This window comes from Manacus vitellinus, unplaced genomic scaffold, assembly GCF_001715985.3.
Source record: "Manacus vitellinus isolate BGI_N305 unplaced genomic scaffold, ASM171598v3 scaffold_36_pilon, whole genome shotgun sequence".
Taxonomy (NCBI): Eukaryota; Metazoa; Chordata; class Aves; order Passeriformes; family Pipridae; genus Manacus; species Manacus vitellinus.
Window position 1 is genome coordinate 6716325 of NW_021940508.1, and position 16477 is coordinate 6732801.

General features: G+C 53.6%; 1 protein-coding gene across 3 annotated transcripts; it reads left to right on the forward strand.

Moving 5' to 3' along the window:
- The first annotated feature begins 200 nt into the window (after window positions 1-200).
- PIGO (phosphatidylinositol glycan anchor biosynthesis class O) lies at window positions 201-15930 on the forward strand. Of its 3 annotated transcripts, none has more exons than XM_018077304.2 (10): window positions 201-693; window positions 2623-2766; window positions 3860-3983; window positions 4956-5115; window positions 5522-5695; window positions 7533-9105; window positions 9597-9800; window positions 10065-10267; window positions 10987-11057; window positions 11650-15930. In XM_018077304.2, exons 1-10 carry the CDS (start codon window positions 201-203, stop codon window positions 11768-11770), a joined length of 3267 nt encoding a protein of 1088 aa, XP_017932793.1. In that variant the 3' UTR covers window positions 11771-15930. The 3 variants fall into 3 exon arrangements, with proteins under 3 accessions (XP_017932793.1, XP_017932795.1, XP_017932796.1); XM_018077306.2 differs by having other exon boundaries at window positions 9669-9800; XM_018077307.1 differs by lacking the exons at window positions 10987-11057; window positions 11650-15930 and having other exon boundaries at window positions 10061-10219.
- Window positions 15931-16477: the final 547 nt, after the last annotated feature.

The following is a 16477-nucleotide window of genomic DNA, read 5'->3' on the forward strand; positions in this document are numbered from 1 at the left end:
GGCGGGGTGTCAGGAGGTGCGCAGGGTGGTTGTCAGGACATGGTGTGGGACCGGGTAAAGGGTTGTGTCAAGGCTGACGGGGGGTCCTGCGGGAGAGGTGGGTGTGAGGGTTGTCGGGCCAACGGTGGGTGCTGGCAGGGAGTGGTGCCCGGCCCGAGTAGAGCCGCCGTGGCCTGAGCCTGCTTGTCCTCCCCTCTAGGATGCAGCGGTGGCCAGTGGTGCTCTTCCTGGCCTGGGTTTGCTTTCTCTTTTTTGCCGGCATCGGGCTCTTCATGAGCGGCTTCCTGCTCACCCGGATCGAGCTCGCCAGCAGCAGCTCCTGCTCCGACCCGCTTGTGCCGCCGCCCTGGGAGGGGCAGAGCCTCCCGCCGGGCTCCTGCTGGGCGCCCCAGCGCTTCTCCAAGGCCGTGCTCGTCATCATCGACGCCCTGCGCTTCGAGTTCGCCCGCTTCGACCCCGGCAAGGCCAGCCCTCTGCCCTACGAGAACAAGCTAGGGGTGTTGCACCACCTGGCCACCTCCCAGCCCCGGCACGCCCGGCTCTACCGCTTCCGGGCCGACCCCCCCACCGCCACCATGCAGCGCATCAAGGGCCTCACCACCGGGTCACTGCCCACCTTCATCGACGTGGGCAGCAACTTTGCCTCCTACGCCATCCAGGAGGACAACCTGCTGGCACAGCTGGTGCAGAACGGTGGGTTCCTAACCTTAGGCTGAGGCAGGGGACATTCAGACGTTAGAAGCAGCTGTTTTTTCACTGTTAGGGTGGTCAGATTGCCCAGGGAGGTGGTGGAGTCACCATTCCTGGAGGGGTATTTAGGAGGCATCTGGATCTCGCACTGGGTTTAGTGGTTTAGGGGTTACAGTGGTAAGTGGATGGTTGGATAGGATGATGTTGAAGGTCTCTTCCAACCTTGGTGATTCTATGGTTGGAACTGTTCAGCCTGGAGAAAAGAAGGCTGCAGGGAGACCTATGTAGCAACCTTCCAGTATCTGTAGGAGGCCTGCAGGGAAGCTGGAGAGGGACTCTTTATCAGGAGCTGTAGTGATAGGACAAGGACTAATGGGTACAAATTGACGGAGGAGCAATTTAGATTAGATAATAGGAAAAAATTCTTCATTATGAGTGTGGTGAGACACTAGAACACGTTTCCCAGGGAGGTTGTGGATTCCCCTCGGCAGTGTTCAAGGCCAAGCTGAATAAGGCTTTGAGCAACCTGGTCTGGTGGGAGGTGCCCCTGCCCATAGCAGGGGGGATTGGGACTAGGCGATCTTTAAGGTCCATTCTAACCCCTTAATATTCTATAATTCTGTGGCCCCGTGTGGGGCAGGGCAATGTCCCACTGGGACAGGGCATTTGCAAATCCCTGCTCAGTTTAACCTTTGTTCAAAACCTTGATTCCTCTCTCACTGGGAAGGGAACTTCTTACACCACCTCCGCTCTGCCAGCTAATTCTTTTGCCCTGCTCAGTGACAGTTTTCTGAGGCAGAGCTGCCATGCAGGCGGGGTTTCTCCAGCTTGTGCTGGGAGTGAGGAGTAGCTGTGACTGTGGCTTCATCTTCATCATCTTCAAAGATGACAAGAGAGCAGGTGAAGGTGGCTGCTCTGATGGTGACTGTCACAAGGTCACCTCCAGGAGTGGCTGTACGAAGCCAAGGGCAGTCGGTCGTGCTGTGTGAGAAGGGAGGAGCCAGGTGTGCCGGGTGGTGCCAGGTATGCTGTGGGGGTGACCCTGCCTGCCTGGCCAGCTGCCTGCAGCTCTTAGGCAGCAACCTAACTGCGTCTTTGGTGTAGTTCAGTGCTACTGTGGGGTGCTCAGTGCAGCTGTAAAGGGTTTGTTATGGTGTGGTGGTGGAGTAGAGGGAAAGGGACAGGACACAGTGGGTTGTTCTCTGGAGAGATTTCCTCCCAGGGCTCAGAGTGGCACCAATACCAGTGCCTGGGTTGAGGCAACAGGACTGCATGTGAGCAAGGTGGGCAAATACAGTCAAACATCTGAGGCAGAATGCACTGGTAGGCCCTGTGCCACAGCAGCAGCCTCAGAGGAAATGGTTCCTGCTCTCAAGCTGGAGAGGCACTGTGGAGGCACAGTGGGCTGGTGGCAGGCAGGGCAAGCAGAGCGAGGGTAGAGGGAAGAAGCATCAGTGCTTTTGCCTTCTCTTTTCCACATCTGGAACACCACCACTGTTGTGTTTAAAAGCCAGAGCCCAGGACTCATGGCTTCTACTCAACTCCTACCTTGTGCCTCCTGTTTTGCAGTGGGGTCACAGGCCCTAGGTGAGGGTTTATCTGCTTTGTGCTGCACCTCCTGCACCCACCTATGTTGTGACCCACAAGTCTTTCTGCTGGGGTGATGTGTCAGGCCAGCAATAAATCGTGAGGTTGTGCAGGTGGATTTGGTGTGGGGGACGCTCCTGGGCTTAGAGACAGGGCTGGTCACTCCCTGTATTCAAAGTCATTTACAGCCAGATGGTCATTTTAATTTTAGGTCAGTTTTGAGTGTGGGTTGGAGAGGGGCCATTGCTCCAGACCCTGACCTGGGTCTGCCCAGGCTCTTTGTGTTGTTGTAGGTAACAGCATGACTCAGGTGGGCTCTGTCTCTTATTGGTTCCTGTCTCACAGGAAGGAGAGTCGTCTTCATGGGTGATGACACATGGGAAGGACTCTTCCCGAAGAAGTTTTTCCGCTCATATTTCTTCCCTTCTTTTAACGTGAAGGATCTTCACACTGTGGATGATGGGATCCTGCAGCATCTCTATCCAACTGGTAAGCAGCCCTTTCCCCAGGGCCTGGAAACCCCTTGACATTATGTGGGAGTTCTACTGCAAGTTTGAGGTAGGACTGAAGGATTTTTCTGTTATGTCGTGGCACTGGGCAGTCACAAACTGCTGCCCAAGGATTATAGTGCTCTCACTAGACTTCCACAGATAAGCCAGCTCTTGGAACCCCTAGACTGTTTCTATAAATACCTGTCCACCATTTGGGAGGGAGTTCAGCTTCTTGGGATGAGGTTAGACTTTGACATCTGTCCTAGAAACACACTGGCAGGATTTAGCAGGAGGAGCAGCTAAATTTTGACTTGTGGCTGCCCAGGAAGGCACACAATGCTCTGGGAAATAGACAAGTTAGGAGGCTGGGACACAGCACTACTCTCAGCATAGCTTGTGTACCTCCCGATCATGGGAAGAAGGTGAAGTGTGAGATTAGTTTGTGAATTTTAGGTGATTTCCACCTTCTTGAGGTCCTGGGACCAAGGGAAATCCTCTTTCCTTTTTCTGTGTTTGACTCTAAGTGAATCAAGGGTGCAGTGGCCTTTCACAGGGAAGTCCTTGTGCCTTGTGGGAGAGCTGCTCCTCATTGTTTAACTCCAAATGTGTTGGTTTCGATGCGTCAATGCCCTGAAGCAGAGGGGAGAGGCTGGGGAAACTTTCTAGCTAGGGACAATGTTGATGTGCCAGGTGGGATGCAGAGGGGCACATTCATGGGTCCAACCTGAAGTATCTCTGGGGAGGATGGGAGTTTTGGGTTTATCTTCTCTGGAGGATCCCGTTGCTTTAGCTCAGTTTGTGGCAGCTTACTGAGTTAAGGGTGTTTCAAGACAGCTTTGGTTCCTGTCCTGAGGGGTGGTGAGGAAAAACCAGGGATGCTGGATTTGATGTCCCTGTGCCATTACACCCAGGCACTTGCAGACAAGAGTGTGCCTCAGTTAAAACCTGCACCAATCTGCTTGAGAGCTGGCAGTGACAGTGGCAGGAGGGGAAGAAACAGCAGTGTCCAGAGACAATCAGGGAGCTCTGGCAGGAGGATCCAGGTGTGGAATCCCAGGCTGGTGTGTGATAAGGCTGCTTTTGTTCCACAGTGGACAGTGGAGAATGGGACATGCTAATTGCTCACTTCCTTGGAGTGGACCACTGTGGGCACAAACACGGACCTGACCACCCCGAGATGGCCAAGAAGCTCACCCAGATGAATGAGATGCTCAGGTGATTAATGCAGTAGGGAGGGGTTGCCTGAGTCTTCCCAGTGAGATGCAGAGGGCAACAGAGGATGCTTACTGACCCTGTTAACATGGAAAACAGCTTTGGCCAGTAGCAGCTGGAAGGCCAGATATGGGCAGTCTCTCTTTGAATAGGTGCATGTTGATGAGATGTTTGGTTTCAGAGGTAAGGCTGCCTGTCGGAGCCTTGGTTCTCTACCAAACCATCAGGTGACAGTGCAGCTGGAGTACAGCTGAGCCTCAGTCTTTCCATCCTTAACATGGAGATTAAGGCTACTTGAGCAAACATGAGGTTTATCAATGTTTGAGAAGCACGTGGAGGACCCTGGCTGGGGGTTGCTGCATTTATCATACAGGCCCATAAGTTGCACCTTTGTGTCAGAGGGCAGAAGGGGATCCAGAAATCTCAGCCATGCAGACGTGTCTCAGCCCAAAATGCTGCAGCTTTTCATTCTTAGGACTGCTTTAAGTTTTGCTGCTACAAGGAGTTGGTGACTTACTCTGCTGTACCTGAGAGCACAGTGTATATCTACCACCTACTGCATCCTTCAGGGACTAATCCCCTCTTTTGTCCTTTAAAGTAGGAGATGGCTCACATAACATGATACATGACCCGAACAGAAGCAGTGTAAAATTTTGTTCCTGTTGGGAACCTTTCCTCTGAATTGCATTTTGTCAAGGTCTGTGGAGGCACTGTGGAGGCTGGGCATCTAAGAAAGGCTAGTCCACTCTGTCTCAGGGCTCTGAATTTTCAGTTTGGCTTTAGAGCACCCATTTAAAGCAGCATGGTCCCTGGCTCAGTTGTTACAGCTCTGTGTCAGCACTTAGTTTTGCTCGTACCCTTTTGTGGGCTTCACCTCTGTGCGACAGACAGGCTTGGTGGGGACATGTTCTCTCCCACCTAGGCTGGCTGGGCTCCTGCCCAGGGAGGACTTGACCTTCCTTATCCTGGTGACAGGTCCTTGGTGGATCACCTGGGGAATGACACCCTTCTTCTGGTGGCTGGGGACCATGGCATGACAGAGACTGGAGACCACGGTGGCGACAGTGAGAAGGAAGTGAATGCAGCACTGTTTGTGTACAGTAGGACACCCCTGTTTGGCAGTGGCCCTCCAGAGGTGAGAAGAAGTTGACCCTTGGTATCTGGGGTGAAAACTGCATGCTGGGTTTACAGAGAGTGACAGTTTGATTGGGATCATTTAGATTGAGAGGGATGAGGGAGTCTCTCACCTTATCTTGAGAGAACAGTGGAAGGGCTGACACAGGATCCAGGGGACTGAAGTGTTTGGGACCCATGTTCAGGCCCCTGCAGCTGTGAGAGGTGCTTGTGTAGGGCTGTACCCATTGACCTGCAGCTCCCAGCAGGTATCCATCACTCCACAGGGCCCTTGGAGAGGGCAGAGCTGTGCCTTTGCCTGGATTCACCTTTGAACAGGAATGTCTTTCCCATCATCCTCTGACACGAGTGAAAAGATGCATTGCCGTGTTCTTTCTGAATTTACAATTCCTCCGCTGTCTCTCCAGGAGCCTGAGACCATTCCCCAGGTGAACCTGGTGCCCACTGTGGCCCTGCTGCTGGGTGTGCCCATCCCCTACAGCAACATTGGGGAGGTGATGGCTGAGCTGTTCTCCGGGGACGGTGACACTGTGTCTGCAGCCTTGCAGCAGCTCTCGGTCTATCACATCAACGCCAAGCAGGTACGGCCTATGGCAGGCCCCCCATTGAACTAGAGGGGAGAAGGAACGGCGTTTTAAGCACAAACCTCTTCTGTTTTGTGGAGATGGGGTAGTGACATGCTGTTACCTTCAAAGGGCACTGATTTTGAGGTGTTACCTCCTTGCAGTGTTTGCTCCATTAAAAGACAGCACCACTTTCCCCAAATTAAAATGAAAGATACGTGTTTAGTGCTGTGGTGTGGAAAATACTGCCTGGGAAGGTGGCATTCCTTTCAGGATGAGGGTTGGCCCCAAATTGTCAGGTGGATTTGGTAATGGGGGACACTGGTTCCTCAAGGCTGAAGATGACCGGGGGTGAGTCTTATGAATGGAGATTCAAGAGTAAAATTGAGGTTTTGATGCTGCTTCAGTTTTGAAGGAGAAACAGTGTTAACTAAAAAGCTATTCTAGATCAGTGACAGAAGGAGAACAGTAATGAAGGACTAAATAAATACTATGTAACAGGTGACAGTAAAGTGGGTTACAGAAGGAGCAGTTTACACCAAGTGCAACCAAATACAGAACCCCAAGATCTGAATGACAAAATTTGAATGAGAGTAAAGGGAAAAATGAAAGAAGCCCAGGAAATGGAGCAGGCCAAGTCAGAGCCTCTAGGGAGGATGTGAGGGCTGTCTCTTGTGGCTCTGGTCATGCTACAGAGCCAGATTTGCCTTAGGCATTGCAAGGCATTTGTCTCAGCTAAGGGCCAGTCTACCTTTGAGGGACCCTGGATTACTGGGAGCACAGGAATAACTCCTCCAGCACCCAGCCAGCTCCTCAGAGTGCTAGCTAGTATACCACTGGTACAAGCCAGTGAGGAGCTGGAGAGAATACAACTACTGATGGGAAGATGGAAACATTCAGCCTCTCAGCTCTGTATTTGTAGACCAGCAGAGTGCCTTGTCATTTAAAGATGATACTGTATGTTCATGTCCATTAGTCACTGAGGATATCAATCGTCATCTGTTAGGAATCAGCATTATCCAGTCCTGCCTGTTTAAATACTTGCACTCATTTGTCTGAGGAGGTTTCTGGCTTAGTTATGTCGGTGTTGAAGGAGTCATGGCATTCCAGGGGCGGGATTGTGCAGGGCTGTGAGAGAGCCGGTGCACATGTCTGCCATTCATGGGAAGGCAGACTGATTCTGCCTGTGCTCTGAGGTGACTGGAAGGTGTGTGGAGTTACAGGTGCATTTCAGGACTTGAGCAGATCTACACTGCTGAGCAGCTGGATGTATGTGCAGGTGTCCTGCCCTGCTAATCCCCCTGTAAGACTTCTTTTATGACTCTTGAAGTAGGAAGCGAGAAGCCTATGGTGCAGTTGGTTAATGTGCCTCTATTGATGAAGGGGAAGCAGTTAGGTCTGATCCACTAAAGGCTTTTTAATTTGATGTTTGTCCTCAGACAAAACTGCGAAAGTCGACATCGGGTGCAGATTAAGAGCCAGTAATGATCTGAGCTTCTGGAGCACGTTTGTCTTATTGCTGCCAAAGACTGTATAAAAGCCCTTAGTGATGCCCAACATTAGCAGAGGTGCAGCTACAGGTGAAGACCTAAGTGGAATCAAGTGTGGCTGTCAAGATGGATGCGTCACTTGAGAGGGATGTCACTTTGGCAGAGGGGTTGTGTTTCCTGTTTCCTGCCGGTGACATCCTGAATTTGTGTGACCAGCCCAGGATGATGTGGCTGGGGAAGGGTCTGCCCTGGCAGGGGTTGGTACACTGGGGCTGTTTCCATTCTGAAGGGGCTGTGTGAGGCAGTGAATCCTGTTCCCAATGGTCCCAGTACTGCTGTCTGATCCTGTGTCCCCTTTTCTGTAGGTGGATCGCTTCCTGCACTCCTACTCGCTGGTGGCTCAGGACCTGCCGGCAGAGCAGCTCCAGCACCTGCAGGAACTTTTCTCCAGCACCGTGGAGGAGCACACTCAGCTCTTGGCCGAGGTGCAGGGAACAACGCTGGTGCCTCCGGAGCTGGAGTCCAGGCTGGGAAGCCTCATTGGTCGCTTCCAGCTCTACCTGCGGGAGGCACGGGCTGTGTGCACCCAGTCCTGGGCCCGCTTCCATCCCCTGCGTATGGTGGGGGGCTGCATCCTTGTTGCGGCTTCCTGCTTGCTCTGCTACATGGCCTCAGAGTTGGCCACATCCTCGGACTCCTTCTATCGCAGCTGCCTGCTGTACCCGCTGCTCTGGGGCCTCATGGGGGCTGCTCTGCTTGGGCTGGCCCACATTTTCACCCAGGAGGGGCTGGACCTTCTCCTGGTGTTGTCATGGGCAGCCGCTGCTTCTCAGATGGGATTTTTCTGGCACTGGTGGGTCCAGCATCCCAAGAGGGCCCGTTTGGTGGGCAGTCAGCCACCCTTGGCCAGCAGTGGCCTGAGGCAGAGGCTGCGAACATGGCTGGGGCTGGCCTTTCCCATGGGCATCCTGTTCTTCCGCTGTGGAGCCATGTTCTCCGACAGCTTTGTCGTGGCTGAGGCGCAGGTGGCCCCGTTCCTGCTGGCCTCACTGGTCATGTTGCTGGTAGGGAAGCTCCACTGGGACGGTCACCTGACTGTGCCAGAAAGCCCCAAGCAGCAGCTCCTTGGCTTTTCCTCTTACCGGAAGGATATCTGGTACTTGCTGTGCCTCGTGGCCGTGCTCCTGGTCTGCGTGCGCCTCTCCGGTTTCTTCCACCAGTGCCGTGAAGAAATTCCTCAGTGCCGGCCCTCTCTTTTCCTCTCCCCCCTTGCCAGCCTGAGAAACACACGGGCCAAGAACCTCTTCTACCTCCTGTGCGTGGCCTTGCTGGCCGGGCTAGTGTATGCAGTGCGGAGCTGGCTGCGGCACTACGGCAACCTGAACAGCTCGGACCCCCTCGTGCTCTTTGTGCGCTGGGGCTTCCCACTGGTGGTGCTCTGCATTGCCTGCTACTGGGCTGTGGCCTCCAGCACTGACGACTCCCTGGGCAAGCTGCAGGAGCTGGTGCAGGTGGCAGTTGTTGCCTTTCCGTGGGCTGTCTATGGACTGGCGTCTGTGGGACTGCTGCTCCTGCTGTGCAATCCCATGACAGTGTTTGCAAAGGACACACGGGAGTCAGCAGGATCCATTGTCACTCCCTACCTGGGGGTTCCCAGCTCCGAAGTCGACTTCCTCCACGTCATCCCTCAGATCTACAAGAGGATGCAGGAGTCCCAGAAGAGCCGGCTGGAGCGAGGCAGCTGCAGGGCCACGGTCGCAGCATATGGGCTGGGCAGTGTGTACTCGGCAGCCCTGGTCATTGCCCTCACCCTCCTGGGCTTCCTCCTGATGCTCCTGCACAGCGAACGCCTGAGCTTTGCCTTCCTGCTCCTCTTCCTGGAGGCCTTTGTGCTGCTGCACATCCACACGTGTGCCAGAGGCCTTGCTGGAGATGCTGGTGAGTGAGTAGAGCAACTTCTGGATGTGATGTGTGGCCTGGTCCTCACCTTGCCTTAATTCCATTGGGAGAGGAAGGGCCCAGTCTCTGCTCTTGGGGAATGGTGGTGCCCTGATCCTCAGGGGATACACCTAGCTTTTTTAAAGCTACTTAAATCCTCCAGTAGAAGAAAGATGCATGCAGCAGGGACATGAATGTAAGGGGAGTCAGGGAAAGGAGTTCTACACCCATTTCTTCTGCCCAGGGTGTAAGCAGTCACCAAATTCTCTGTTACTGACAGAGCCCAGTAGCAGGGTGGGCAGCAGAGGGAATGGTTGCCCGTTGCTGCATCTGTGGTGGGAGCTGGGCTGGTTCCTATCTCTCAAAAGAGCCAGCATGGAAAGGGAACCTGGAAGAAAGGTCGCTAGGCTTTTTTTGACCATGGATCTCTCTTGTTCCTTGATGCTGATATCCCCACCCCCTGCCTCTTTTTTTATCTTTTTATCCCTCAGAGCCTTTTTCTGTGCCCTGGTATGCAGTCATCTCCTGGCTTCTTGCTGCTTCCCAGTTCTTCTATTCCACAGGCCACCAACCCATCTTCCCAGCCATCCACTGGAATGCGGCCTTTGTTGGCTTCCACCTTGACCACAGCACGAACCTCCTGCCTGCTGTCCTGGTGGGCGCCAACACCTTTGCCTCCCATATCCTCTTTGCAGGTAAATCAGTTTCCCCCTGGGCTGTGGTGCCTGAGCAGACACAGCTCATTGCTGTGCCTTGCCTGGGGGTCTGCAAGCTGAGCACGAGGCAGTGCAGGCTCGGGCACCAGCTGAACAGCAGCATCCTCACTGTCCCCTTCTGCCTGTGGCCTGCAGCTTGGCCTGGATATCTGCTTACTTCATATCCAGGGCATGATGGCAGAGCCTAGGAGCTCCTCACCTCCTGGGCTCCAGTAACTTCATGTGCCTTTGTCCTTGAGGTAGTTGGCTGCCCCCTGCTCCTGCTCTGGCCCTTTGTGTGTGAGATGCCCAACTCACAGAGGAAGAAGCCCAAGAAGGAGTCACGTGAGGAGCTGCAGGAGGTGGAGGAGCACATGATGGAGATGAGGCTGCGGGAATCTCCAGAGAAGTTCTCTGTTGCACTGTTGCAGCTGGGGCTGAAGTACCTCTTTGTGCTTGGGACACAGGTAAGGACAGAGGCAGGGTGGCTGTGGGAGAGGCTGTCTAGGAGGCAATTGGTGTGCTGTGAGAACTGTGGGTCACTCTGATGAGAGAAAGGGGTCAGCCAGGACACAGACAAGTGCAGGGGTGATACATCTGGTTGCAGATGGAAGCCACTGTATGGATTAGGCTGCTTTTCATACCCATCTGTCCAGAGTGGGAACGGTTGTTCAGGAACTGCAGGGCTGTAATCCTGCTCCCCCTCTTTCTGACCATCCCTATCTCACTCCAGCTCTGGTTTTCATATGTGCTGTGGTGATACTGGGAGCTAAACACCAGAAAATTAATCCTGTGAAAGGAGCAAATAGCTTTCTGGGGTTTATCCTTTCAGATCATTTTTTTATGTGGTCAGACTAGAGGCAGTGCAAGGGAGGGGACAGGCTCTGCAGCAGGAGAGCAGGAGTGCACCTCTTAGTGAAACAGCAGGTCAAGTTAGGCACAGTGTGAGTCCCCCCCTGTGCTGCCCCAGCCTGGCCCCATGAGGGCCTGCCTGTACCCCAGGCTGCTCATGTTTCTTGATTTGAGGACATAGAAGGGAGTCCTGTTTGGGACGCTCGTAACTGGTATGCGCTGCACCAGCCTCTCAGGTGTGTGCAGTTTAGTACCACCTTTGGATGTGAGCCTAGTGCCTCAGGAGATCTTTCCAGAGTCACTTGTAACTTGTTTTTCCTGATCTTCCTCACAGCTTCTGGCCTGTGTTTGTGCAGCTATGATCCTCAGGAGGCACCTCATGGTCTGGAAGGTCTTTGCCCCCAAGTAAGTCCCAGGAGTTTCTCTGATGATGGGTAAGGCTCATGTCTGTGACATGAACTGGAGTTCCTAGACAGGAAGGTTGGAAGAGACCCTGTGATTGATATTCTGACTTCTTACCTAGTAGAGGTTGTAGGAATGTCCTTAAGTAACTCCTGCTTGAAGTTCAGAAGCTGGACTTAAGGTAGAGCCTAGAAATTTCTCCTCATCTTAATTCCAAGAACACACAGAGCCCACCTGGAAGCTAAGAATATTCAGCTCAGAGAGCCAAAGGTAGGGACCAGACCAGAAGTGGTAAATCCAGAAGTGCTGAACTAGCAAACCTTTGGAATAGTAGGTGTGGGATGTGGCCTCAGCCTCTGAGGGATTCAAAATCCCACCTGAGTCAGGTCCTGAGTGGCCTCTAAACCAGTGGCATGCCTGCCTTCCAGGTTGAAGCAGCAACTGCTGGGCAGCAAATGTAATTCAGGTTTTAGGTTGTGGGGTGCTACCAGCCTCTCACTGTCAGGAAAATCAGTCTGCTGGAGCGATGGGAGCAGCCTGACTTTGTTGGCATGCTGACTTGTCACCTCCTTAACTGCCTCTGTTGTGCCTGCAGGTTCCTCTTCGAGTCGCTGGGCTTCGTGGTGAGCAGCATCTGCCTCTTGCTGGGGATCTCCCTGGTGATGCGTGTGGACTGTGCCGTCAGCACCTGGTTCAGCCAGCTCCGGCTCAGGTAGCGCCGGAGACATGGGGATCCTGACCTGCTCGTCGGCCCAGGCTGTGGTTGTCCCCTTGGCTCCCTCGGGCTGGGAGGGATACATGAGCCGCCAGCAATGAGTGCCTGCCGGCAGCAGTCGGGGATTATCCCCTGCTTCCTGCCTCTGCGCTGTAGAAAAGGACCGGAGTCAACTGTTCCTCGCTCGTGGCGGGGGTGTTTCTCAGCAGGGGAGGTCAGAGCTCTTGCTGGGCCTTTGCTGGCAGCAGGAGGACTCTGCTGCAGGAGCCCAAGACACAAAGAGTCCTGGAGCGCTCCTCTGGAGAAACACCAATGGGGATCTTGCTGCTGCTTTCCTGACAACTGTCTCCACTGTGCAGCTGGAAGGCTTCAGTGGCCAACAGGATGTCACGTTGCCTGTGCAAAGACTCATAGGATGGGGCCTGCTGAGGAGGGAAGAGAAGGTGGGAAGGAGAGGGAATGTCCCACAGCCACGTGTTTAGTTTTCACACTGGAATCAAAGTGTAAGTGATTACATGTGCAGATGGCTCCCAGGGCCTCGGTGGCAGCTGCTCCTCTGTAAAGTCAGTCAGTTGCTCTGTAGTGAGGCCTTTCCTACACTCACTCCTGTTTTCCTGGTGCTTCTCAGCCCTATGAAGGGCAGTGGAGAGCACTCTGGGCTATCTTGTACAGCCTGAAGAGGGCTTAGCTTGGGGCAGTGGTAGCAGGGAGAACTGTGTCCATGACCAAGAAGCTCTCCACTTGTGTTCTCAGCCTGTCAGGGTTCCTGTGGGCTAGGTGGTAGCAGCAAAGGCTCCTCATCTCTTCCTAAGTGTGTGCTGCTGAATGCTGGCTGTTAATTGTGAATGGTTAAGATAGAGAGGACGTAGTGACAGAATATGGGCTCACCCCCATATTGGGCCTGGCCAGGAGGAAAGAGGAGCCCAGAGTAGCTGTCCCAACTGCAGGAGTGGCCTTGGTGTGAGCTCCAGTGCCTGGGAACAGCTGCTTGAAAGCCCTGAGCAGGCACCAGTTCTTGAAGGAGGTGGTTTAATTCACTGGTGTCTGTGTATGTGCTTGGGCTTATGGGCTCTAGGCACTGCAGCCAGTTGCATCCATCATCCTGTGTTTGGTACTTCTCTCCCTCTTGGCCTTGGCATTCTCTATGGGACTTCATGCCACAAGTGAGCTACCCCAAACTGCCCTTGGCTGCATGGTGTTTCTTTATGGGCACAGGTAGAGGACAGTGACCATGTGTCATGGTTTGAGATAGCCCCAAAATCCAATTCCCTAGCTCCATTCCCCCTCCCACATCTCAACCACTACACCATGGCATGTGGCCACATCCCAGCCGAGTTCCTCCTGCAGTTTTCATTGGAGCTGGGATTCCTTACTGCCCTGAACCACTGTGTGGCATTACTTGGTGCTATGAAACCTTTTGTCTCTTTTCCCTCTGGAAAGAGCTGAGGACTGCTTGCCTGGGATTTTTGTATTGATGTTTGTCTGATCCCATTAATTTTTAACTCATGCACCATGACTGCCCCTGTTTGAATTCCTTACTGCAGACTGTTAGTGTAACTCCAGGCTCTTCCTCTCCTCTGCCCTGGAAAGTCCCAGGGAAAATGTCTTGTCACCTCTCTCATCATTTGAGTTTTTGCCATTTTTCCCAAGTGTCCAGTTGCTGTGGAAAATGGCTCTTTAGGGCAGGTTGAGTTTTGTATTTTACCCCTGCAAAATGCCTGCTCAGTTGTTAGGGTGCAGTTCCAGCAAGGTTTAAACAGCTCTAATTTTGGGTTTCCATTGCCTGACCTGCTCCTGAGCTGCTGGCTGTGCTCTCCTGTGTCAGCCTCTCCTTTGCCCTGCTCTGCGAGCCTGTCCTGCTCAATTTCACCTGACTGAGCCAGGGACTGGTCTGTAGCTGGCATTGCTCCCTTGGCTGCCTCACTGCCTGGATGCATGACACTGATACTAGGAACAGGCAAGGGGTACAGGCAAGGGAACAGGCAGCATAGTGGGGGAAGCTGGAAGCTGCAGAAACACATCAGCCCACAGTTAGATGGGTTTAGGCAATCCCACCCTCAGGAGTAGGTTATTTGCTGTAAACTGTGACTCCTTGGCCATATGTTCTCTCTGCTGAGGGGCGAGGGGTACATCCATATGCAGAGGAGGAAGGGGGTGGAGGCAGCAGCTACCCAGTGTTCATTTAATGTGAAGTTAGTCTGGATAACATGTTGCTAAACCCCAAGGCTGGAGCCCAAATAGGTCATCTTGTGACCTTGTAACCTGGTCAGGAGCTTGCTGCCCTGAGTGTATTTGTGCTGGCAGGAATCCTTATGGTCACTGATAGTGTAGAACTGGCCCCTGACGTCCCTGCCGCTGCCACCCAGGCCCCTGGGCTCCCATCTCTGGGACTAGTTCCTCTTTCACCGGCCACTCCAAGGCAGCTGAGCCTTTCCATGCCCATTGTTCATGGCTGGAATACTCACAGGGTGCTTGGGCATCCTCTTTCATCCCTCCATGTGGCTGTGGGCTCATGTTCCCAGGACACCAGGGAGAGCAGAGGGAACAGCAGAGCGCTGTAGTGTCACTGAAGCACACACACTTAACAGAGACTAAACAAAACTTGCAGTAACAGAGCTGCAGGTACATTCCTGTTACTGCAGAGATGCCACGGAGTGCTGGCTGCTTGGCCACGACAGACTGGCTGCTACACCAAAGATTTCAGGTTCACGAAGACAAGTTTTCCAAGGGCTGGAGATGCTCTTGCTTCCCTTCACTGACTCTCTTAGTCTTTTGTCAGCCTTCCCCAGCTGCCCTCGAGCTGATTGATGGTCTGCCATTCTCCTGAGCCTGCTGGGGATTACATAGTTAATGCCGGTCCAGGGCTTGGCAACCTTGGAAGCAGAGCATGCTGCTGATGCTTGAGCAGACAGGGCTGATTTAAGACCAGAAGAGGAAGCTGCCTGCTGGTCCAAACCAGGGCTCTTTGGGAAACCTGGCATGCTGGGGAGTAGGCTCTGCCCCACATCCTTTCAAAGAGCCTGCTCCTGTCATAGGAGCCTGCTCGTCTCTCCTGGAGGAGTTATTCCAAGTGGTTTGTTTCTAGTCCCTATGTCCCTTGGCTGAGCATGACAGGGGACAGAGTGCTCAGCGGAGTAGTTTCCATCCTGCACTCCACAATCCTGCTGCACTTTGGGCTTTGCATGCGTTGTGCGTGTGTTCCTTGGCAGGGGAGAGCTCTGTTGGGAAACTTCCCTGGCTCAGGCCCATGGTGGACAGTGTGTCCCATGGTCCTGGCACAGGTCAGGGATTGAACTGTGTCTTTTTTGCGCTGCTTGGAAAACGGTGACCGAAAGCCACTACCACTGTGAAGAGTTGGAGGTGTTGGGAGCATCCCACTGCTCTGATCTGTGGTGCTGACATGGTCCCAAGGGATGGCACTGCTTTGGGGAGGCCAGGGCTCTATTCCTACACCCGTTCCTCTGTCCCATCTCTGTTCTTCCCTCAACACTTCAGGCTGCTTTTTTATGCCAAGGCACAGTCCCAGTCTCAGTGTGCATGTTCCCCTTTCCCCTTGGGAAGCAGCAGTGCCAGTGTGTGGGGAACAGGGCTGGGGGGTGCTGCTCTCTCCTCTGAACCCTGACTCGACATGCAACATGGCTTGGAGCAAGATTGTTTTATTTTTTATTAACCTCTGTGTGCCTCAGTCCCTCATTTGGGGAAAAAAATAAAAGGGGATGGACCCAGTTGTGGAAAGCGTCCTGGGAGCTCTGCATGCAGCGTGGTGCTACACTTTCCTGGGTATCTACACATCTGGCTGTCAACGCTTTCATTCACATCCAGCAGCTACACCTGGAAGGTGGAAGCGATGCTTGAGTCTCTGCTGGGAGGCAGAGCCTTTTTTCTTCCAAAAACCCCTCCAAAACAGGCAAGCGGGCAGCGCTCCTTCGCTCGGCAACTGCAGCCCTTGTGATGGGTGTCCCACATCCAGCAGTGCTGGGTGCGGCACCACCGACTGCGGGGGGCACCCAGGGAGGGGTCACTCCGTTAATAAATGATTTAATTAATTAATTAAGTGGGGAGTGGGGGAAGTGTGCGTAGAGATTTGCTGTCCGAGGGTGGCACGGGGCTCTGGGCGGCTGTGAAACTGATGATGTCTGCAAATAAAACTGTGAGAGCCAAGGCGGGCGGTGTCGTCTCCTTCTTTCATCCCTCTTCCCGGTGCAGGACCCTCCGGGACCCGTCCCAGGTCTCCTTCGCAGTGCCCTTAATGCAGTGTACAGCTTCCTCACGAGGGGGAGTGGAGGGGAAGGCGTTGATCTCTCTGAGGACCAGTGACAGGAACTGCGCTGAAGCTGTGCCACGGGAGCTTTTGGTTGGACATTACGGAATCACGGAATATCCGGAGGTTGGAAGGGACCCACAAGAATCATGGAGTCCAACCCCCTAAGATTCCCCAAGAATCAGCCTTTTCCTAAGGGTTTGCTAAAGGGGAGGTTTAGGTTGGGTATCAGGAAGAGGTTCTTCACCCAGAGGGTGGTTGGGCACTGAACAGGCTCCCCAGGGAAGTGGTCACAGCGCCAAGCCTCACAGACTTCAAGAAGCGTTTGGATAACGCTCTCAGACACATGGTGTGGTCATTGGGGTGTCGTGCGCTAGGCTAAGAGTTGGACTCCAGGATCCCTGTGGGTCGTTTTCAACTCGGGATATTTAATGCCTCTGTGACCGG

Coding starts and splice junctions, on each gene's coding strand:
- PIGO (XM_018077304.2), top strand. CDS start 201: ATGCAGCGGTGGCCAGTGGTGCTCTTCCTGGCCTGGGTTTGCTTTCTC. Junction 2,767..3,859: donor GCAGCATCTCTATCCAACTG/GTAAGCAGCCCT, acceptor TTTGTTCCACAG/TGGACAGTGGAGAATGGGAC. Junction 9,106..9,596: donor AGGCCTTGCTGGAGATGCTG/GTGAGTGAGTAG, acceptor TTTATCCCTCAG/AGCCTTTTTCTGTGCCCTGG.